This window comes from Bombus terrestris, chromosome 2, assembly GCF_910591885.1.
Source record: "Bombus terrestris chromosome 2, iyBomTerr1.2, whole genome shotgun sequence".
NCBI classification, from domain to species: Eukaryota; Metazoa; Arthropoda; class Insecta; order Hymenoptera; family Apidae; genus Bombus; species Bombus terrestris.
The window spans coordinates 15,301,173-15,325,442 of record NC_063270.1 but is presented as its reverse complement, the minus strand read 5'-3'; the positions used below and the strand labels follow the sequence as shown (position 1 = coordinate 15,325,442).

The 24,270-nt window shown below is 41.8% G+C and overlaps 1 protein-coding gene and 1 long non-coding RNA gene across 6 annotated transcripts in view; one reads left to right on the top strand and one right to left on the bottom strand.

The window, feature by feature from the left end:
- Window positions 1–777: 777 nt before the first annotated feature.
- Window positions 778–24,270, bottom strand: part of LOC100643312 (tyrosine-protein phosphatase 99A) — a 427,034-nt gene continuing 403,541 nt past the window's right edge. For 3 of the 5 annotated variants that reach the window (XM_048413707.1, XM_012320203.3, XM_048413711.1), the window contains 14 exons: window positions 14,075–14,275; window positions 12,969–13,249; window positions 12,116–12,372; window positions 10,331–10,626; window positions 8,588–8,808; window positions 8,381–8,506; window positions 8,140–8,312; window positions 7,758–8,049; window positions 7,502–7,673; window positions 7,307–7,431; window positions 6,945–7,222; window positions 6,733–6,868; window positions 6,081–6,643; window positions 778–5,803 (listed from right to left, as the gene is read on the bottom strand). In XM_048413707.1, the coding sequence (XP_048269664.1) occupies window positions 6,176–6,643; window positions 6,733–6,868; window positions 6,945–7,222; window positions 7,307–7,431; window positions 7,502–7,673; window positions 7,758–8,049; window positions 8,140–8,312; window positions 8,381–8,506; window positions 8,588–8,808; window positions 10,331–10,626; window positions 12,116–12,372; window positions 12,969–13,249; window positions 14,075–14,275 (3,026 nt within the window). In that variant the 3' untranslated portion in view covers window positions 778–5,803; window positions 6,081–6,175. The remainder of the gene's footprint in view (window positions 5,804–6,080; window positions 6,644–6,732; window positions 6,869–6,944; window positions 7,223–7,306; window positions 7,432–7,501; window positions 7,674–7,757; window positions 8,050–8,139; window positions 8,313–8,380; window positions 8,507–8,587; window positions 8,809–10,330; window positions 10,627–12,115; window positions 12,373–12,968; window positions 13,250–14,074; window positions 14,276–24,270) is intronic. The other 2 variants (XM_048413708.1, XM_048413710.1) reach the window with 2 other exon arrangements.
- On the top strand, window positions 20,283–20,710 carry LOC125386692. Its single transcript, XR_007227064.1, has 2 exons — window positions 20,283–20,424; window positions 20,520–20,710. It is a non-coding gene; the product is annotated as an uncharacterized LOC125386692 (long non-coding RNA).

Below are 24,270 nucleotides of genomic sequence, written 5' to 3'. Positions count from 1 at the left end.
CAACATTTCGCTTTAGCGTAGCTGTGATCGAGAACAATCGAAGCATCGTACGATCGTTTAAGGTAAACGGACATGTTACAATCTTGATCGTTCGAGTTATCAGCTGTTCTCCAATTTATATGCATATATATATATCTTGTTCTTCGAGTTTTTCCAACTTCGCAAATTTTTGTACTATATCGAATTGAAACATCGCATGCTAATCGTAATGAAACTGCAGCGCGATCTCTCAGAAACTGGTACAACGCTAGCTGGCGAACATGGAGAAAATTTTCTTCGATGTCGTTCCGTTGCGAATTACGATTAACTAGGAAAAAAAAATCATCGATTATAAAAATGTATACGCGCGAATGCTGTTCGCCAACGAGCTATCATCGCGGAAAATTATTTGCACACTCAGTCAGTCAATTACACGTTCGATTAGCTTTGATTACGCACGCAATATCGCTAGAATCCATGACGAACAGAAAATTAACCTTCGCATAAATCCGTCTTCTTAGTCGCGTCTCGCTGCATTTCCGTTTTTCTTCCATGCAGTTCCATTACGACGTCGCCGTGCTAGCGGAAGTAGCGTGCCATCCAAAATTTCAAGGTTCGAGGAATGAAAAAGGTCGGAGATGATAGGATCCATCGATTAGGCCAATTGCAAGTGTGAAACGCGAGTGAAAAGTCGTTCCGCCATTTTGATAGGTGGCAAAAGCTTCTCGGTGTATCATCATTATCCCATATTTTTTCTAAAGCGCTACGCATGTCATGTCCGATCATCGATTAGCTGAATGACAATTAATGCTTGTTTATTTAGTGTACACGTGAAACATCATGGATACGTATATAAAGAGTTTCTCTTATCGTAGGCCTGTGCGAATACTTGCATTTAAATGTCGCGCGTCGATTGACTCGATGCTGCGGAAACTAACGCCGGAAAGGAAACGTATTAATAATCGTAATATACTATAATAATCGTAAAAAACACCGTTCTTGTCGGTCGCGGTCTTTTCTCATTTTTTTTTTCTTTTTTTTCCTTTTTGTTGCTTTAATTCGTTTGTTTGTCGTGTTTGCAGTCTTACGGTGGCGTGACGTTGTACGTTCCCCGCGCGCGGATTCTCTAATTCGAATAATGTAACATCGTGGTCGACCTGAAATTTACCTCTAAACGCTAGAACCGATTTCTCCGATGATATTTTTGCCTCGCTAATTCTCTAATGACTTTTGGTCGACTGTACGATCAAGCGTTCGACTTTTCTTTACTCGTTGCCATTTACTAACGAACTATTCGCGGCGCGTTCCCGATTTTTCTTCGAAGATATGGCTCGCGCGCGAACGTTTCGCAGATTTTCAAGCTTTCACTTCGAGGTTCGTGTAGGCCTTCGATACGCGTGTTTACACGCTCGTTTACATTATCGAACACTTATCTTCTATCGGGCTTTCGATGGCTGCGTCTGCAGTCCGTTCATCGCATCGTTCTAGAATCTTCATCACGATTTTTCAAAACATATGTAACGGAAGCTCGTGTACAATAAGATTTAGGAAAAAAAAGATAGAATAATCGAATCCTTTATTATTAATCAGAGGAATTATTTTTAATTATTGCTAACAACGTGAAAGGAGATAATTATAAAAAGGTGAAAGTAAAGATAGGATTAAGAAAAGACGAGGAGAACAGAAACGACAATTACCACGAACGTCGCACTGTCTTAGTCCGCACCGCGCCAACGCACCCCTTCCGAGCAAACGAACAGCCGTAAACGCAGCCACGCGTTCATTACAACTCGTCTCTTGTGTGGAAAAAAACCCGAACGCATCGAGTACAGAGAAACAACGATGGGAACGGCGTGAATAACGCGTTCTCCCGTGACAACGTAAGAAAAGAAACGAAATGAACAAGAAAAACGTGTGCGTCGTCGATTACGATTGTGTTATGCTGACTAGAGTCTAAATTATTTTTCTATACACACCTATCTCGTTTATCCTCCGAATTAATTATGTATAATATTTATATATGTATAAACGATGCGACGACCGATCCTCTCAGGAATCGATCGATCCACATACATCCTTCGTTGCACATCTACTTACTTTCTCATGCACACTCGTCGTACTCATACACGCTCTTCCTCTCAGCTCATTTTTATATCATTCTTTTGTATCCGTATAGGTACATTCAGAATTTACGGTGCTTATCGTAAAATACAGTACAGATTCGTATTCGACGCCGTTCCACGAGGTACCGTGACATCACGCAAGCGAGGAAAATGTTCTGTTTCTTTTGATTTTTCCTCCGTGTTCCGCGTCGATAGGAGGGACTTGAAGTAACGGTGTCCACGCGAGCCGCTCATTACTCTATCACACGGCTCAATTCTCGAGAACACCCGCGAAAATTTCAATAAATTCTACGTACGCACACATGCATGCTAATCACGGTATCTCGCGCGGCGATTCGAAACGTGACGTTACAATGTGTAGCTTTCCACTTCTCATATCATAAATATCTGAATATAATATATTTATATTTGCATTTATATTTATATATATTTATATTTTTTATATATATTTATATTTATATATACCTTTTTCTCTCTTTATGTATACGATGCGTTTTGTCGTGTGATTCATTTTCGCTCGTTTAAGCAAGTTAACAACAGTCAGTTCGTTCGGTGGTGTACTATTTTTATGCTAAAAGAGCTCGTCGTCAATTCTTCGTGCACTTTTAACAGCGGTATTATAGCGTGCATCCGTTGATTTGTATACAGGTGTATATACTTTGTATCTATACGATGTGTATAGTTGGTGTCCAGACACGTCTTTGCACGAGTCAACAACAATCTCGCGTTCTAATTATCCCTAATTATAGCGGAACCGATATTACATTAATATATCGCATATGGTACAGACATTTTTAGCTCTTTCTCGTTGTAGGGAGGGATTCGCTGGCCCAATCGGCCCAAAGGAATTATCTACTTTCGCGATGCCTTCCCTTCCTGTGCTCACGAGCAGGAAGGCACCGTATTGTTTCTGTCCAGCTCGAGCGTTTTCTACTATCTTATCGGATGATACATAAGACTCAATTACCATTCGTTCTTTCTCTACGAATCTGTATCAATCGATTTTTATAATAAAATCTCTATCGAGATTCAAATAATTCAAGTCGCAATTATCAACGAGAAAGAATCGAATAGTCTTTGATCGCCATCCATGAACGCTGTGCTCGACGCTGGACGTCGGCTCGGTTTCTCTGATTCGTCAGAAGCCTTCCGTTATAAGGCTCCAAGCGGTTACGCTCGCTTAGTTACTGAATCATCGACAAGGTTCCTTTATCTATCGAAACGATGCACATGAGACTCACGATCGTATCGATCGAAAAATGATGAACATATCTCTAGGATCAAATTCGTTTAACGAAAGTGTACATTCTTGTGAAACAGAGGGCAAGAAAGCCAAAGATAGGTCTACCAAAGGGTAGTCGAATGTCGCTACTGTCGTACATCGATTTATACGTTTCTGCATCTCTTTCGCCATCCCTGCTCTCTCTTTTCTTGGCTTATTATGTTTCTTAGCTGATGTGTCCGAAAGTTAGCAAGAAATACAACCCGCTGATACTCTCATCGGCGCGAACTATATCTAAGCCTTAAGTTTCCTAATTTTCCTTCGGGATCCCTTAACGAACTGCTTCAAATCACGCTGATCAACGTTTGGATTTCGTTCTGATAAATGTATGTCGAGTGTCGTCAAATATTAAAACGGTGATAAGAACGGTGATGATTTACACTGTAAAATGATCTTGGTTCCTCGTTCCATCGCGTCGATCAGCCCGAAGGAAGAAGCACGGTTTTACGTTTAAGTAGACTACATCGACATCCAGTTAAAAACCGATAACGAGTTTAAAAAGTCGTTCAGTCGTGAATTACGTTTACATACGTCTTATTAATACGGACACGGTTACATACATGCACATATACATATACAGATTTTTTTGAGATTTTTTTCATGTCTTTTTTTTTGTTAAACTTTCACGTCGTCGATCGTTAATCGGCAGTAAAATGTAAAAACGAAGGACGATAGATCGTTCGTCAACGATTAGTCACAACGTATATAAGATGGTAAAAAACACGTATAGAAGATGGATCGAAGGTGTCACAGGCAGTTATTGTTTCCGTATCACGTAAATTATGCTGACTTAGCAATACGCATATAAGTGTATATAAGAATTCTGGGTGAGAGAACAGTCTTCCGGATGTTAGATCTCATAGAAAAATGACCGCGTGGCAAAGGAACTTGTGGCTAGAATAAATTTTACAACAGCGTCGAATTCTATTTTTCTGTTTTTTTTTTTTTCTTTTTTCTTTTCTTCTTTTTTATATCACAATAAAGAATCTCGCTGGATCACATGAATTTGGACAACGTTAGTCTAAAAGCTGCTCAATCCCTATTGATCCGGTATATACCGATCAAGGTCATCTCTGATATCACGATTGGAAATTAATCTCGTTAATTATCGAACGCTTCAGATTGTCGTCGTCGTAGCTTGTTCTTTGTCTTTCTGTCGCGTCTCGATGCTCGATTGGCCAGATCGGAAATCACGCGGGACAACGAAATACCGCGATGAAGAAAAGTTCACGTAGACGTGGGACATTTTCCACGTTTTGCTTAATTCAAATCTTACACGTTAATAATGGATTACGACATTAATTAGATAGGATGATAAACAAGCTACATTTGTTCGCATTCTCTTACTTTCTCACATTCTCTCCTTCGCGTACAGACATGATACGTTCGTAAAAACAGGTTTCACGTTTGCTATCGGTTATCTATTTTCCACCGAATTAATTTACAGCGATCGAGCTGCGATTGGTCACGGTTTGTTATCATTCTCACGAATCATGATATCTCGTTAAATACTCACGCCTGCGCGACTTTAATCGCGTTCCGTCCACATGATTTTCATCCGTTGATCCTTTCTTTTTTATTTAACGTATTTTACCTTCCGCTAGACAACTCATTCCATCAACCTCGAGAAAGTCGAATAGACGCACGACGACGCGTTTACGAACAATGTTTGGATCTTCAATTCCTTGTGACATTGCATGTTCAATGCTGCGAAAAGAGACAGAGGGATGCAAACATATCGAATTCGATTGGCGCGATGTTCTTCTTTGATTATAAAGTAAGAAACGATAGTGGGTTCTATTTATAGATCGTAACGCGTGCACGACAGTGCGAATTCGATTGGTCAGTCTTCGGCTGAACGATAAAACCTTAGAAAGGGACTTAAAACGAAACGAGAGCGAATATAAACGATTCTTTGGTAAAGAAGTGATCGAATATGATCCAACTTATATAAAGATGTTTACACGTACATCTAAATATACGTGCGTGTGTATGTGTATGGTCGTAGGGTGAAGTGCGTGTACGCGTGATGAATAAAGTTATGTAATTACGTTATGTGCACGATACGCGCGAAAATGTGTCTGTGTGGGTATATACAAAAAAAAACGAGAAGTGTACACTTACACGATGAACAACATTAAACGAAGGTCCAGGGTGGCGTGCTTTAATAAGTGGTTTTTGGCACCCAGCAACACCAAAAACAGGACCCTCATTTTTCTTTTTTTTCTATACCGCGTGTACGCGTACCCTCGTCATTTGACGTCCTCGAGAGTGTACACGTACACGCGCATAAACTAACGCGATCAATTATTTACACTAAAGGTGCTTGAGAATCCTCTTCAGGCTGATCCTAGGATCGATTCGCCGTTCTTCCGTTTGTGCGAAGACGTGTCCAATTTGGAACTCCTTACGCTGTAGCCTATGTGATAGAAAAAGAAAGTTTATAAATAGTTTATAAATGCTCTACAGTTAAAACTACATTCGCGTAGACCTTGACCTACGAAGATGATAGTTGACATGTGTTTCTTTATAGTCGGAAGATACTGGTTGATACATGGGCGTTACGATTGTTCATAAATCATAGAAGGATTATACGCGTATCTATATTAGAATTATTGAAAAATATGAAATATTTATATATTCCTATGCTTGAGGAATAGAAACATTCGAACGTTAAATACAGGGTGGCTACTCACAGAATCAGGATTACACTTCGGGCAGTGAGTAGCTCGATCGGTTACAGCGGTTCTGACCGACTCGAGGAAACACTGCAACCGAAGATCGGCAGGCATCATTGAGGCAACATTTTGCAGCTCGACTCCATACCCTCTGGTCTCATACGCATGCTGCCATTCGTCACGTAACCGTTCGCGTCAACGATAACGGAGACACTGCCCGGGTGATTGTGATAGCTTACATTCCGATGGGTCATAACTATGTTTTTCTCGTGCTCGTTCCCCGTGTGGGCGAACATGCAGCTCTCGCTGCTTCTACTACTACACGGTTCCATCGAGTGATCCACTCGAATCGGAATAGAATAATCGGACATGGAGTTCACTTCCACCGTTGCGTATTCTCTGATCATCGTTGGTTTAGGAGAATAATCCATCTGCATGTGTTGCATCGACGAGGTAGGTACATCGGTGGGATCTGTTATCGTGGACACGTGACCATTGGCCATCGAGTATAGATCCGGCTCGTCGTGAGTTTTTGATGACAGCATTGTCTCCAGGCATTGATATAATAGCGCATAATCCTCCTATGAAGAGCAAAAAAATGGTTTTAATAATATAAATATTTTCTAAATGAAATTTGATAAAGGATAAAATTATAGGTTGAGAAGTATACCTTTGATCGGAAGACTCCGGGTCGTTTCATGTACAATAACTTCGCGAACATATAAATATCAGCACTATCCTCGAACTCTAGTTGCTTATTCAATGTGGTGAGCAGAATAAAGATTGCAGCCTCGACGCCACCGAACCTGGTACCAATAACGATCAGCGTTATTTCTATATTCATTATGAGTTCATGAAATAATAATATTTGCAGAAAATTACCTATCCATTACGACAATAGGGCCGTTTTGGTAATCCCGATGTAAATCGTGAATCAAGGTTACAAGTGGTCTCGGATTGGTGTTGTGTGGCCAGAAGCCAGGTTGGGAACGCGGTCCTTGGACGATTTTGGCACTCAATTCGTAATCGTCTTGCAGAGATCGGACCGCAACTTCGCGTAAGATCATCCCGCTTGTGGTTTCCTTGATTCCACAAAATCGTACGCGAAATGTCTCTGACTCTAAATCTTTTCCCTCGGTAGGCCAAAATTCGGGATATTCCTGTGAATTATTTAATTATTATTTACTGTTATTTAATCGTTCAACCTTAAAGATACGGAGTATTGAACAAAAAACTCCATTTACTTCGTCGCATTCGGTTAGCATAACTACAGTTTGCGCATTGTAATCCCACATCATTTGCCAGAACTCCATGATTGTATTTTCCATTGGATGTTGGGTAATGATGAATTCACGATTGCGATGGAAGCCTAGAAACGAACAAATTTGCTTCGTGTCCAACATTATATCGGATTTGAATAATTTCGAACGATTATTTACCAGCAATCCATGTAGCGTTGATGTAGTCACTTCCATCGATTCCGGGCTTCGGCGTCAGATGAACGCGAGCTGTTTCGATTGAAATAACGTCTTGGTTACGATTCTTATGAAGATTACACGGTTTGATCGCAGAGACAAGATTGAATTCTTTCGGTTTCCATGAAGTCACCAGCTGAAAATATAATTGTAAAGATCGTATTAATATACATATAAGAGAACCTAGAATATAGTATTTATCCTATCCTACAAACAGTACCTTGTACTGAGCTTCAAGGTTGTTCCATGCCTCGATATTGGAGTTATTAGGATTCAGCATGTCTTGAACATATTCTAATAGATTGTTTGCCTCGATATTAGTTTCACCGCTTTCAATAGCCTCTTGCAAAGCATGATGAATGAAAACGTATTGTTCCTCGGTTTGGACCAAGAAATTCCGCTGTGTGCGGATGTGTTTTAGGAATCCAAATACGTTCACTTCGTTCTTGCACTTGGCCTGTTTCAGCATAGCGTCAATTACGATATAGGTGCCTGTACGCCCTACGCCAGCGCTATAATAAAAGCAATTTTAGTTCATGACTATATTTGTATCTCTTATACTGCTTATAGTATTGTACTTAAAAGTGTTCGCCTATCTCTACCTGCAGTGAACAACGATTGGTCCTGCATCCGGAGGATTGGCATTGGAAGATTTCCGGATGAAGCTCAGAACCGGCAACGGATGTTCTGGTACACCATGATCAGGCCATCCGGTGTAATGATATTGCCAAATGATACGTTCTCCCATGTTGACTCCATTCTTCTTCTTCTTGACCTATAGACATTAACATCATTTAGGTCTTGAAAGAATTTATCGATGAAACTTCTTATAAATATATCAACCTTCATGTGACGAATTTGAAGGGTACGAATGGTGTACGTAGCCATAACATCCTCTCTCAACAGAGTCACTTGAATATAACCATAAGTCTCAGATCCCTTCTTAGGCCAGTACATATCACATTTTTTCTGTAAACAGGAAAAGACAGAAAGAGTTAAATAAGAGAATACATACAAGTTAGATGTACGTAAAATAGTAAAGGTACTCACACGACCACGTTCAACGAGATTGGTGATCATAACAACGATCGATACCCTTTGTTCCCATACCATACGCCAAAATCCATCGAAAGTCGGTGGCAGTGGTCCTTGTGTACCAATATACGCACGCGTACGCTGCCAACCGTCGATGTAATTCGCGTTCACGTAATCGTGACCCTTCTTCGGGGGTCCTCCGCCGCATGATAACAACTGCACTCGAGTATGGTCGTCTTTGAACAGAAATTTTCTTCCTGTACCTTTTCATTGCCAATTAAATAAATTACCGAAACATTGGAACACTTAAAAAATATTTAGTAATATATTAGATTAATTTGCAATAAAAGCTAACGTTATTACTAATTAAGTATTTGAAAGCATTAATTCTATTTTTCTCCAAACTCGCATCTCACTGTCAAGCATCCCGTTACTAGTATTATTTTCTCATCCAGGACGTTTGGTTAAATTCTGAAAAACCATGAATCAACGTCGTTGCGGGTCGTCCAGGTGATCGTCTCCCATTCTCTCCTCTTTCTCTCTCACCCATCACCATTGATAGGCATTAACGAGCAGTGCCGCGAAGCATCTGTGACCTCGTTGCAGAGTGCTGCCGGTCACTCACATTAAAAGCGAACGAGAGCAACTCGTTAATCCGATAACATCGCGAACGGTTGAAGCTCGCAGCATCGCGAATTTCGACGCGTTAAATCGCGCGCGATTTCACTTAGACCAGCCATTCCGCTTATCTCAGCAAAAGCCGATACGTTATCGGTATAAAATCACGAGAGATTTTCATTCCTCACTTTTCCTGATAGACCAGACGATCTTATCTTCGCATAGAAGAATATTACTTAGCTGAAATTCTAATAAAACAGAATTATTACAAGTAGAATTATAATTCTGTAGAATTGTTGCAAACGATATCAAGTATAAACAACGGAGGAAGATTGAACTTTAATTTAACTTGCGCTTTATACGCTTGCTTTCATTGAAAGCTTAATAAACGACCTTGGTGTTAACATAAGATAAGATACGATCGATTACCACAAATAGTACAATCTTTAGTATCGAATAACAAGGGTAAAGGGTTAATCCATCATTAAACGAAGGAAGCGTAGCGTTACATTGATCGGTTTTAACGAGATGACGAGACATAATATTACGGTACTCGAGGTACGACGAGACAGGGATTTCATGAATCAAACGAAAGTCGTTTCGTTTGAAATAGAAAGCGAGCTTGAGCGCAATTTCAGCTCTATTGGAGGCTAGTTCTACGCGAGGCTGAGTGACGTTCTGACGATTGCGGACTTCCGATACGCGCGATTACAATTGTCGTATCGTGCACGGTCTCTGTCCCGACATGCGTGAAACCTTCGCCGATTTACATGCTCGATGACGAACGAGCGAAGGAACGTTGATACCGACGAAGAAGAGGAAACCTTGAAAAAAACGGAAATGTGCCATTGCTGCGAATTAATCGATTAAACAGAGTGCTCGCTCGATCGCCACTGCGCGAGAGATAACGTAGACTCTACTACTCTGTTGCATGAAATAAAATTAAACCTCGCGATATATCGCGAGGGTGAAAGGGAAACTTGGTTAAAAATAGAAGTTCGACGCCGGTGAGCTGCAGGAAGAGAAACAGGAGCTGCGTGGAGCTGTCGAAACCAAACGCTCTTCGATGGAAATAAAGATTTTCCTTCGAAAAGATCTCGTTGACCTGGAAATCAAAGAAATGCACATAGTACTACTCACAGGCCAATATATTCAAGTATCGGTTCTTCGCTTTGTTCTCAACGTATTGGGAATTCTCTGCGGTGAATTTGCCACTTTCCGATTGAATGAACTCGTATTCCTTGCTGAACCCGATGTCCCCGTCCGCGTGTAAACTCGCAACGTGTTGTACGAATTTCTGAATGGCGACCGCGGTACGTTCTCCATCCTGCTCGCTGTTCTCCCATTCTTGAAGCGTGGGCACGTTGCGGGGCGGATAGTCGAGGAAGTAGTACGCGGTGTGGAAGCATTTCCTGAAAATTGGCCTCAGGCAAGGCCTAATGAGTTTCGTCATAAGCATGCATTCCAAAAGAAAATGTAAAAGAACAAACACAAACGAAGGAAAACCGAAATGAGAAAGAAAGAACAGGAATTTCAAAAGAGTTTGTCGAAACAACAAAGCGATACAATACGATTCTTTTATACAACATATTCTTAACAAAGTATCTCGTAATAGAAAGGGCGGTAAATTAAACGCAATAAAAGACTGGGATTGTCAACTGTTTCCATTCGCGTTATCGCTTGCGATCGATCATCGTTTACGATCGACGAAACACGCGAGGAACGTATGTCTCTCCGTGTGCCCTCTTGTTCGTCGACGATCTTCTCGTAATGGAAAAAGTTCTCGCGTAGGAAGGAGAAACGTTTTCATTTTCTTTTCTTCTGGGACTCACAGTTCGAGGTACTTCTTCATCCCGTCGATGAGCTTCTGTTACTATCCATTCTATGATTGTGCAGAAAATTTTCAACGATCGGCAGAACAAGAGGAATCGAGGTGAACGTTCCTCGAATAGACTGCAAGAGCGAGCAACGCACAGGCACAAAGCGAAGCACGCCGTCCGTGACCCAGAAAGTATTCCTTCTTTACGAATCGTTCCCTCGCGACTCACACAGTATCGCGTTTGAATCGACGTCCTTGAGCATCTTCGACGATGCCGATCGACCAGCGAAAATACAAGAGATTGCACGCGACGTCACGTGTTTTGGCACACGACTATTGTAACACTCGATGGAACCCTCCACTCCTGGCAAAACAAGCAAAACGAATGAAACGTGACGTCCCGATGTACTCACAAAATGCCGCCATACGACTGGGAAACCTTACGTTGTCGTTGTTACTAGTTGTTATCGCGTACGATAAGAGGTCAGTCGGCGATAGAGAAGGAGAAAGACTGCGAGAATCGAAGAAAAGGAGGGATTACACGCGCCGCGGAGAGGGAACCGTAAATCGGAGAGACACCTAGAGCCGAATGTTCACCGTACGTGTAATTGTTTTCCTGTGCCATTAGCTATGATAATGTACGGCCAGTCTGAATACCACGAGAGCAGCCGGTAAACTGAGCGCTCGTCGAGCGGACTAATCGTGAACAGCGCACCGACTACGTGCCATGTAATACTGTATGACTGCATCGTAGATCGTTTGTAATTGCACGAAGACGACCGAATGCCTATTATCGTATGATGAGGGCGAGGTATTGCATTTGCAAAGTTGAATGAGTGAACAAGACTGTGGGCAGTAATCTCGTGACTATCGGCGTTTACGAAGAACGAATACCACGATTTAATAAATTCTTGCTCTTTCGCCGATACCTGAATAATCCTATTTCCGTTGCTAAAAATATCTGAATTAGAAAAAAAAAAAAAAAAAGAAAAGGGAGGGATGAAGGGAAAAATAAGAAGAAAGTAAAAATGTTTAATAAGAGAACGACGTCATGCATGAAAGATATAGACGTCTAAAATGAAAGAGGACAAACGATTGATCCTCACTTCCATAGGACGAAGGACGTGATCATCAGCATCACCGCCAGACAAGCGCAGATCACCCCGGCAATCACTCCGCTGCTGAACCATATGGTACTGTGTGGCAATAACGGCGGTGCTCTGTTGCAATCGCGAATGCCGCGCACCTTCTGTGGAGCAGAACCTTCTCCGCGTATAATCAACCGATTGTCGATAGCGCTTCGCGTGCCTCCACGCACCACGATCTCATACACGCTGTTCATCGTCAGGTTTGGTATGATCATCTGTGGATAAAAAAGCGTTTATCGAAGTTATTCGGGTGCGTACACAACGTTTCTACGGTCCTCGCTGTGTACTGGGGTTCTCTGTAAGCGAGTCGTGTGAGTCATCGCGTAATTTCAATTTGGAATTCAACGTGATAAGGAAGTTCGTCCGTCCCGTGCATTTCCGGCACGTCTGCAGTCGATAACCGACAAAACGCTTTAATCGTTCAAGGATGTTCTCGTGTCAGCTGAGCGTATCAGCTCAAAACAACCCACATTTAGAGACAATTATAATAGTGCAAGTCAGTCTACTGCTATTTCTTATAAACTAGTTTTCTACGTTTGTTACTGTCAAAGAAATTGTTTATCAAATCAGATAAGCGAAAAAATTGTTTATCTAGAGTTGAGAGAAATAATCGATGAATAGGGAAAACGAAAGGTTCCAGTTAACGGAGTTCCAGTCCAGTAATTCTCGGTGGCTGTCTCTTTTTCTTCATGGTAGAGCATCGCGTGAAATAAGCCAGCTATTCGCAGTGAAAACACGAAGAACGAAGAAAGTGGAAGAACTGTCGCGGCTGGTGGATTCGAAGTGAAAATTATAGCAAACTGAAACGTACCGCGCTCTCAAGATGATTCTTCTCCGTCATCATTTCGATCTCCTCGTAATGATTATCGTTCTCGATTCGATAATTGATGAAATAGTAATCGATAGAACCCCAGAAGAGATTCGGCCTGGCCCACTGGATGTAGACAGAATCGTGAGTCGGGCAAGTAACGTTCAAGATCAACGGCGCGCTGGGTCCTGAAATATCTGTTCGACGAATGATATGGTCTGAGGGCTCGCCCTCGTTCTTCCACGTGTAAGCCTTTACCCATATCTTGTATTCCGTGTACGGTTCTGAAAGGAATTAACTGATCAGTTGAGGTAATATAGTATCGCATAATCGCTTGGTCCAGTGATTAAATGGAGATGAGTTCTCTAGATAAATCAGGAGGAACGAATTTTTCTATTAAAATATAATCTTATAATAAAATATTGCAGTAAAAGAATGATATAGAATTAATAAAGAATAATATTTGAATAACATTTGAATAATATTGAAATGTAAATTTTTAGTTGATATTATTAATTGATATTATAATAAAACATAATAAAGTGTGTTTGTAACATATATACAGAAGACAGTTCCAGCCAACATCAATTACTTTATAATCCCGATTTAAAAAATATTATTTAATATATACAAAAATCTATAGTATATAATTTGATAATGTATAATATTTTGTAATATGTATATAAATATTTCCTAATATATTTTATCAATATGTGCACATATATTTTGTTTACCATTGAGTATCTACCGAAGCAGTGAAATGTTCGTGGAATAACTTTCTATCTCAAAGCAATTTGTAAAATAAATATATCGTACCTAACATAGAATTCACCATATGAATAAGATCAAATTTGTGTTATCTAACAATGCGTTCACCTGCAGTTATCGAGGATGAGCATGTAACGCATCGCGATGATAAGAGTTCCAGCTTATCGTTAAGCTACGCACACTGATGTCTCTTGTTTCTTTACACGAATAACGATTCTCGAAACAGATAATTGTATATTAGTACTCTTTGCTTATTACGAGCCTCGCCTTCAATGCGAATAAAAAGAAACGACCGATAAAAATATTTTTGAACTGCTCCGTTTTTAATATAGCTAACTCACCTAATTCTTTCAAAACGAATTCAATGACTGGTCCATCATACTCGTCGGTTCTGTACATTTGGACGTCGGTGTAATTGGAATGCATGTAGTAAATGCGATAACCGGAAATGATCCCATTGGCGTAGTCTGGTTCGGCCCATGACAGTTCAATGGTGGTGGATGTGATGCCGTGGGACGACAGATTCAATGGTTTCGTTGGCACTGGAACACGGCAACACGAAAATGAAAGTTACGAAACTATATAAATTATATAAGCAAAAATGTTGAGAAATTTACGAAAAGAAATATTATGAGTTATACATTACTATTATATACCATCGATGAATTTATAAATCGATATATTGGTAGCATAACGCTTCGTGATATTTTCCAAATTATCAAGAAAATGAAATTTATTAACGTTTCATACACTTCGTTATTACGAAGTTATTTCGCTTACTATTATACATCAATTATAGGTTTAAAAAATGCAATAAAATCTTTAACGCGCTAGAACGTTAATTATACTCGAACCGAACGAACGAACGGTGTCGTTATTTCGAATGATTTTCACATTTCGTGCGGCAAGTGTGAAGGAAGCCGTTGGCACGCGATCATCGGAAACGATTTTGTCATACTCGAGTTGAAGCACCCCTCGAAAACGCTCGGCTCCGTAAACTATTTTTCGGTCGATGCACTCGTCGGCGTGTCAGTTTTTCCTTCCTTATCGTCAGGCCGCTCATCATCTTCCGAGGTGGCTTTCCAATTTTCAGCGTACAAAGACGAGAGCAAGCTTGCGACGGCCAAAGTCTGAATAATTAATTTCGCCTCGAGTGTCTTCTCAGACCCCTCGCGCCGCGACGAGTAACTCTATAGACACTATTCACTTTTCGTACAGGACGACCGCAGCTGTTACCTAAGATCGGAGCTACCTTCGTTGCTTTCTTCTTCTTTTTTACTATTTCTCGAAAACACCTGCAATAACTAGTGGCGTTGAAACAATTCGACTGGATCAAATTTTATCGTGTCGCTTTCATGTTTTCGATCCCCTATCTCGTCGAAACATCTGGTACTCGTATCGAGGGAGACGAAACGGTATATGTACATATGAAACGATCCATCGCTTGTATGGCTTGGCGATTGAATTTCGCCAAGTTTTAACAAGAGAATGGACAGGGCGAAAGGTTGCACACGAATTTCCATCGCCATACAAAAGGAATTGCAATCGTAGATATCGTAGATGAAATAAACATAAGAATAAAAGTATTTGTCCATTGATATGTTTCTTCAATGCAAAGCCCTTCGATTGTACATCCAATTTCAAACGATACTCGGGAGAAACCGATATCCTGCGGGCACCGAACGGAATTCGATAATGACACCTACACTCTCCAGTGCTTCTCTGAAGCGCAATAATTCTACGCATCAACGGTTAGACGCGTGAACGTTAGGCGCCATCCGTGTATTCGAGCGGCACGGTACGGTGTCGCGATTTCAACGGATGATTGAAGCCACCAATATCGCAACACCAAAGAGTAAGAGGATTATCCGCGTGAAAATGTTGCAAGAAAGTTTCTTTAACCCATTAAATACAAACGGCGCGATAACGTAACATTACATCTGTAATTTCTTCATAGCCAATTCACGTTGACCAATTCTATTAAATTCGTGTTATGATCGTGGAAAACAGTTGCAAGAATTTGCGGAACATTTGCTTTTGTTAAAATTTATCGCTTAGATCCGCACAATTTTATGAAGTTTGAGGAAATTCAGGTACTCGTACTTTAAGCGTTCTTGTTCAAATTACAGATTTTCTTCGCGCCTTTCATTCGTGCAGTGGGTTCTCATGATGTATTTATTACTTTAATACACTTTGTATTATACTGTACTTTGACGAAACAATAGCATAGTTTACGTTTATTAATCCTGTTCTTCTCAGGTCTATATCGATTATTAAATATTTGGCTTTAATATTCGATATTATTTTACTACGTTTAGTATTCTACGCATTGTTTGACTAAAATATTCCAGAAGAAGAAGACGAAGAAGCGAAAAGAACAGTAGGGTTTAATAACGTTGCATATACGACACTTTCGCACTTTGTTTCGCCACTGAGTCTTTAACGAAATAACGAGATACTGTCGAGAAATCGTATCGGACGAATCAATCTGAAAACGACACTAAACTCGTGCCTTAAACACCCTACTGGACATGAAAATGAATCGTTGTCAACAGAGAAAAGCTATATACTGGACAGAAGTATTGATGTGCTCTGTTAAGTAAACTCCGTTGATGGACGTTTACTTAAGGACAACGAGATAGACTTCAGTTTCACCTAATAACCTAACAAGGAAGCTGAAGTTTCAGCCACGAACGTGTAATTTTCACTTTCCCAACACGATCGTCCATAGTTTCAAAGAATGTCGAAAGCACATTCAACCGAGCCGTTGCATTTCACACTCACCCCTCGGCAAATTCGCGCATTTCCACGCAGTCGATAATTTTTCCGCGACGTTTCGTCGCAAAAGCGTTTCGCGACGCGTCTCGTTTTACGTCAATCTCCACCCTCGAGCGGGGCTTTTCTTCGTCGTTGAAAAACCAAGCTCGAGCAAGAGAACGGACTCCCTTGTAATCCGTATTCACGTCTCGTTCACACGAAGAGGGAAGGACGACGACGTGCTCGACAATCGGCTGCGAAGACCTTTAGAATTCGCAACCGAATAGTGTTGTATCACGATACGCGACTCCTGAAAAATGAACGTGATCGTGTATGGTGAATAGACAAGGTCGAGCGCGCGGTTCGCGCTTCTGCAGGCCGAAGAAAACTCGCGAGGAGAAAGGTGAGAATCGACCGCTTGGATCCTAGCGCGCCGAGAACTCGCATCTCTTGGCCCATCATTTTTCCACGTTGCACGCGATCACGGGAAAACGTTTTCTCCGCCGTTTCCTTGCTGTCTAGAAACTTCTGTTTTACCGCACCTGGGGGAAAACGTTGAAGTGTAAAGTCTTAAATTAGGAGTTAAAGTTACGGATGACTTCATACATTTTCTTGATCCTGTTTTCTTACGTAGGTAGAGTTTAGGAGCAACTTTCTTTCGTGGTCGAATGCAGCTGACCGGTTGAATTACTGTCAGGAAATGTACAGCGAGAAAATTCTTATATAACCGGCGCGTTTGCTCGGTGTTTCTTTGATAACAATTCAATCAACGATTCACTTCGAATGATCTTTAAGGAGAGAAAATGACCCGGCAAAAGGAAAAATAAAATCGGGATTGGTATGAAAATGTACGTTGTATTTAAATGGCGAATGTTTATGTAAGTTCATATTTTTCGGACTGAAGAAAGAAAGGGCTTCAGTAGGTACATCCGTGAGCAAGTTGATTTTATATTCCAAGAACAATACCTAAAGGAACTTTAATTAATATTAGGTATAAAGATATGATCAGTAAAATAATTAACAATGTTATATATTCATATAAAATTAGTTAAAATTCTTTAAAAATCATAACTGTTAGAATATACAGTAAAAATATATCTGGCCGGAAACCTTTGCGTACCACTTTTACCGTTTCCGTTTCCTTCATACTAAATATTCCAAAGAATGCTAATACATAGTTGAATGCGTAGTACAACATATAACAATATATAATATAATACTATGCTTTGAATATTTTATATGTTTTTGCATATTATGTGCGTTCTATGCGTTTATATTTTCCATAAATCTATAAACATCCATAAACATCCATAAACGTCCAGAAACAACAAATCCACAAATTTATAATAACCACCCTATAACTATAAATCAGAAGATTTCTCAGCTCTTCGGCTTAACAAATCTTCTCATTTGTCATCAATTTTCTATAATTTACAAGAATAACTTGAAATAAGAGATGTATTCACTTCCCCATTGCCGAAAGAATCGACGCAGAGATATATCTGAGTGGTTTCGTGCTGCGTAAGAGAGACACAGGCGAAAGTAGCTGTATTAGGATCGGTTAGCAATGAGTAACGGTGCTCCAGTGAAAGGAACGGTTGATAAGAAAAGCAACGATCGTCGACTACCTGCTTCGCGTTACCTGCTTTCTCGTTCCCTAGGCGGCAAGTTTATGAACTTGAAACGTATGCAACGCTACCTTTTCAATTGGCTGCGTTACTCAAGCCTGCACCGTTGCGATTTCGTCCTCGAACCAGTGCCACGGCAAAATCGCTTGCCGTCTTAACGCGTTTCACGCTGGGTGACTCACGGCACTCCTCAAAGCTGAACATTCCTCTCGAAATATACTAGGAATTTAAGCTAGTCTGACATTCAACTACCGTAAAATATGAAAATCCGAGTTCCATGCCTGATATTTTATGATCTTTGTAAATTGATATTTATTCGATGCAGCGTCGAGTTATTTTTTGAATGATTGAGCACAACGAAAGTAGCGGATTTTTCGTTATGTAACTCCGCGTAATTACATTGAAAGCTTGTGTTATTCGATGTCAACAAATCGGCGTTTATTCGATGTAATATTATTAAGCTCTTCCCTATATTAACGATGAACAAAAATATAAATTTGTAGCAATTTGAATAACTTTGTGCAATAGACTGTTTATGCCTGTGATTCACTCGACATATAGAATAAGAATAGAATTGCATCACGTGTTCTTTTATTCCAAAGAAACGATTCATTTATTCGATGGCAATGTCAAGTTTTTACTTAGATTAACGATCAGCCAACGAGGTATAAGATTTCTAGCTCTTTAAACATTTTTAGACACAGTTTATAATTCGTCTGACATAAAGTGTACTTTATTTTAATAATACAGTATTACGTCGCGATTTCTCTTATTCCGAGGAAGCGATTCATTTATTCAATGTACTGTTCAATCGTTCTTTATATTAATGATTGATAAAAGTATAGACTTGTACCACTTTAAATAACCTTGCGTAGTAAACAGTTTATGACCATGATTCACTCGAAGCAAAATGCACCGTCGAACAGAATTGCATCACGGTTTCTTTTATTCCAAAGCAGCAACTCCAAAAGTGTTACATATTTCAGCTCACGCCATCGACTACAAAGCATCGAACATTACGACGTCCCTCGACCGTGTCGGAGCAAGGTGAGTCTCGGAGGGCGAAAGGCCATTAAGATGCCATTAATTCGAGATACGCGTCCTCCGCGATGGGCATTAGCAAATGCGCGCAAACATGTCTAAACATTTTCGACCATGTAAATTAGAGTGTGCGGCCTTGAAGTTCTCTTGTCTCTCGCGTAAAAATAGACCGACTGAATGCCTCGTGTGTTTTTAACGTGCTTCGACTTCCAAAAACGAACTGAAAACGAGAGAGAAAAAAAAAAAGAAGAAGAAATAGAATATCTACGCTCGACAGGGCCGAATTTCCATATTTCTATACCTGTTCGATGCTATGAGGTCAACCGGAGCGTGGTTGTTGCAACGATGCAGAGAGAAGAAATCTGTATTTTACAGGCGGATCACGCGTCCTCGCGAATGACGATTCGTGAATGGCGGTTGCTAAACTGGACCGAATTTACAACGCGAAAAAAGGTCGTGTCGAAAAGGAAGGCGCAGAGGTCTGGTCGACTATTCGTCGGACGGAAATGCTACTCGCTTCCTGGCGGAGGGTGTGCACAGGATCGAGTGACGACGATTTCTTGGCGGCTGTGTTTCCTTCCCGCGGCCAGAACTAGTTTCGTGGCTACGCTTCGGAACCTGATCGCGCACCAGAGGAAACGCAACGCGCTGTTTTCATGCCTTTATGACAACGTACGTGCCCGCAAATCCGCGCTAAACCGCTTACGTAACGTCGCGCGACGGCAAGGTGCGTTTCAAGAGAAACAGACCAAGCCAGATAGGGAAGAAGGAGACGGGATCGAGAAGGAGACAACGCGTTCCTACGCTACGCTGCGCTAGTTAGACGAGCAGAAGTGGATTCCGCGAGAGAAATGTAATACACGCGCGCTCCACCTTGTTCCCCGGAATCGAGATGGAAAAGGAAACAAGTGGCGCGCGAACGTCACTCCAGTGCACGCGACGGGAAAATCTTTTTCACAGCGAACGCTGCGTGTCGATTATCGAACCGCGATCCTGCGGAATATTTCCTAAGAATTTAATGGCGAGATTTTTTAATTCGGGAAGTTAAGAATAAGGAAGCAAGAAACGATTTACGGATAATTTTTCTTTGCTACGTGTTATGCTTGTAAAGCGGTATTTCTTTCGCGATATTGTAAAACATATATCGTAAGATAAACGCTAGGCACCTGTTGAACATTTAATTTTGTATAGATCGCGAGTTTTCCCATTTTGAAAAATTGAAAAAGGATAAAGGAAAGTACGTCTTCCTGACGCATGTTACGTTAGTAAGCAATGTTTTTTTTTTTATTCATAATACCGCGGGATATCATCGACAAATTGTGTGGCATTAATCGTATCCATATGTTTCGGACTATTCCAGAATATGTCGGAGGTCACGACATATGGCGAATGGAAAATTGTTCATCGGAAGATTACCCATAATGAAGCATCCTGTACGAAGATTGTATTTATGATGATATAGCTTTGTCGCAGTTTATTTATCATCGGCAATGAATCGCTTCAGGATCAGCTACGCCGGTGATTAATTGAATAAATTCCCAATGTCTTTTGCTTCTTTTTCCGATACTTCCAACTCAACGACAATCTGCTTCGTACAAACACGCTCAACTTCGCGTAATTAATTCTTTTATTTTTACACTGAAATGTAAATGTTCATCCTCTGTTTTCTATCCATCTCCTTGGAACATCATCGGAATATCGTCGAAGAGAAAAAGAAACGTGAAAAAGGAGGAAAGTCAAATTTTTTGCTCATCTTTCGATCACAACCGCCACCTACTCAAAAACATCATGGTGGTCAATCTTGTGATTACATTTACCTCGATAAACGTCGCTGTCATTCTCGGTGGAGGAGACTGGGGCCGTGTAGGTGGTCTGCTCGTACGTTTGATCGTCCGTGTATGCGATCGGATCCGCGGATGCGAACAATATCCGGAGGATGATAGCCACTGCGGCCGCAAGTTGAGCGGCACTGACTATCCTGGCCCACGACATTTTCGTTTTGCAGCTGCAGCTGTGAAGCGCGGCGTGGCGTGGCGTGGTGTGCGGCACGGCACGGCACGGTACACGGCGTGGCTCGTTCGCTCTCCACCGGGCTATTTCACGAATTCGTCCATCCTCGTTACTCTTACCGGCGTTCTCATCGCGCTTGTCTCACCCTTGGGACGGCACACCGCGCGGATACGCACACCAACCACGGGAACAATACGCGACAAGACGGTCCGCCGTACGAATCGTGTCTCCGCGAAAGTTCATCGCTGTTTCTCTGCTGTGTTTGCAGCACTACGTTTAAAACGTGGCCCCGTGGTCCACGGGGTTGAAACACAGTTTACGTCGTCTCATCGCACCCCACGATTGTCCGAGTTCACGATCACGATCGAACCAGTTCGATCCGGATCGTTTGATCGTTCGAATCCTTTGAACGTAAGAGGGTGCTCACTGGTGAACGATCATATTTTCCAAATACGATTTTGCCCCGTAACGGGCGCGAGGGCGTACACAAGGTGCAAGAGGAGAACGATCGAACGGATCGATTGATTGGCGCGTCCCTCGGTCGCCTGAAGGAATAGGAAATTGTCGAGGCGTATCGGACAGCAAGGATCGAAGCTAACGAAGCGATGATTTCGTTCGTGCTGCATCCTGGCGACCCGATATACCTCCGCGCGTCGCGTACACGTCCGTGCAACGTGACCGGAATATTAACGTGGCTCGAGATCGAACTTGTTATCCTAATTTGGTTTCTCTCCCATCGGACTTGTTCTCTTACTCTTTCTTTCTTTTTTACGCTTTGTTTCACGAGCGCGAGAAACACACGTGGGAATTGCGAGATAAAAAGGGGGCTCTGGTGGAAAAAAATAAATTCGATCATCGCCGCTTCCCAACTCGCGCGTTGTCCTAATTGTGTGGTCGAGTGCCTCAATTAGTCGGAATTATGACCTCGATTGTTTCTCGTCGAGCTGCACACCGAGAGGCAGCGACAGCGCCGGTAGCAACAGCGGAGACGCCGGCGGCAGCAACGAGCGCATCAACATCGCTATTCGCCGGTCGCGCAGCGATAATTACACGGCCCCTCTGGAACGTTTTAAAACGGCTTCCCTTTATATTTTTAGTACGTCAAGATCGAGGGGACACGCGGCCAAACGCCTCGGCGGCGTGTCGAGGATCCAGCAACGTGTGTCTCACGCTTCTAACAAAAACAGTCGTCGAAAGCTATACGCGCGTAAAGATCTCTCCAAGAATTACGCGTGCTTCTATCTTTTTATCCATCGACACGATTCCATTTTGTGCAGCGATGGCAGTACAACGTGCAGGAAAAGTCTCGGTGTAGTTCCGTGCGCAAAGATCGTGCGATTCAAACGAGACCGATCGTAAGAAAATTTCCCTGGTGTTGAGAATAATGGCAAGCTCTTGAAACAAAGAGGAATTGTTCACGTTCGATTTAGGAGACGAAGCACGAGCAAATGGACGACTCGCAATTATGACTCAACGATTGCGATATTAACCGCAAGTTAGCCGAGAACCGGCCGCAGCGGCGCTGCACGCGTGCACAAGCACCACGAGCCTTGACATTTATACGTCACGGAGAAACTTCACGTCCTACGTCTATCCCAGTTGTGCGGAAAGCTAGACGGAAAGAAAATTGAGACCAAGTCCGACGTGCTCGGACAACGAGGATATAAACGCGGAAAAACATTTCCGCTGATCTCGCTTGAAAATTCATGTTCCGCAATAAAGGATGACTCATTGGCCTGCGAAGCCTCGACGAGTGTACTTACATAGGGTGTATCATAATGTGTGGGCACCGGTTCAAGGGTAAACTCGGGGCATTCAGATAATAAAAAGAAATGTGGTTAAATTACATGGCATTATATGGCGCGATATATTCTGCCATTTTTGGTATACCTACTTAAGATAACTATCATACTCCTCTATGCAAATTGCACGTGATTTATAACGGTGGTTTGAAAGTGTAGTAACGTGTATATTCGTTAAAAAAAGTTGTCAATTGCTTTGGTGCCTATTCACCTAAGCAACTTTTATACATTCTGACACACTTCGTGTACAACCGATTTGAAAGAACATCGTAGATATTTCGTGCGCGACGATCGGCAAACTATCAACGATTTCCTATCTACTTCCGTTTCGCAAGAAAGACGTTAGACCAACGGAGGTTGAGAGAGAGAGAGAGAGAGAGAGAGAGAGAGAGAGAGAAAGAGAGAGACGTCTGTTATTTCCGATTCCAATATCCTTTGCGACAAGAAATATCCAATTCCGCGATAAGTCGCCGGAAAACGTAGAAACTCGGGCCACTACAAACCGACTGATATTATACAACGATGTATGTGCTATTTGCATAGGTTGGCCGTGCCGCGTGTCGCGTGGGATCGCACCGATCGACCACCAGAAGACGAATCGATTCGTTTGGTAGGAGACGTCGCTTTTCAGCCAGACAGATTCGAGGGCGAAGGGTGTTGCCTTTTGTCGTCGATGGTACTCGTCATACCTGACACTGCACCGACGACCCTTGTTCCAACATTCCCCGAGAGAAAACCGTCGACGAGGTTACACTCAATTACACACTGGCGAAGGTCGATTAAAGTGGACTACGTAGCGATATACTATATTCGCGGATACACAGATAGAATAAATTATCAAAGCGGATGACATTGACATGTATTTCGTGTAACGAACGCTACGTAGACCGACAGTTATTTCTTATTCATATAACCGCGATAAGTCAATGTCTAACGAAAAGAAAAATTGGAGCGCATATTATAAGTGCATGTACGCCGGACGATAATATTTCTGTAGTAACAACGGTAATATTTCTATAAGAAGCGCTGTCAATGTACTTTACGAAAACAACATGGATTGTATTACGAATTGTCAGGACGCTGTATGAAAGGTAACGTCGATCCGAGAGAACTACACCGATGGGAATATTCGACGAGTATCGAAATCCTTATAGGAAGTATTCGCACGGCCAATTGAATGCAACCGATCCAGCGTCATTTTGGCACTGTGCGAAGAACCCTTCACGCTATATCGACCCTTCAACCTCGAGCCACGATTCCGCCCATGTCGAACTCTCAACCCGGATCACTTACTAGGCC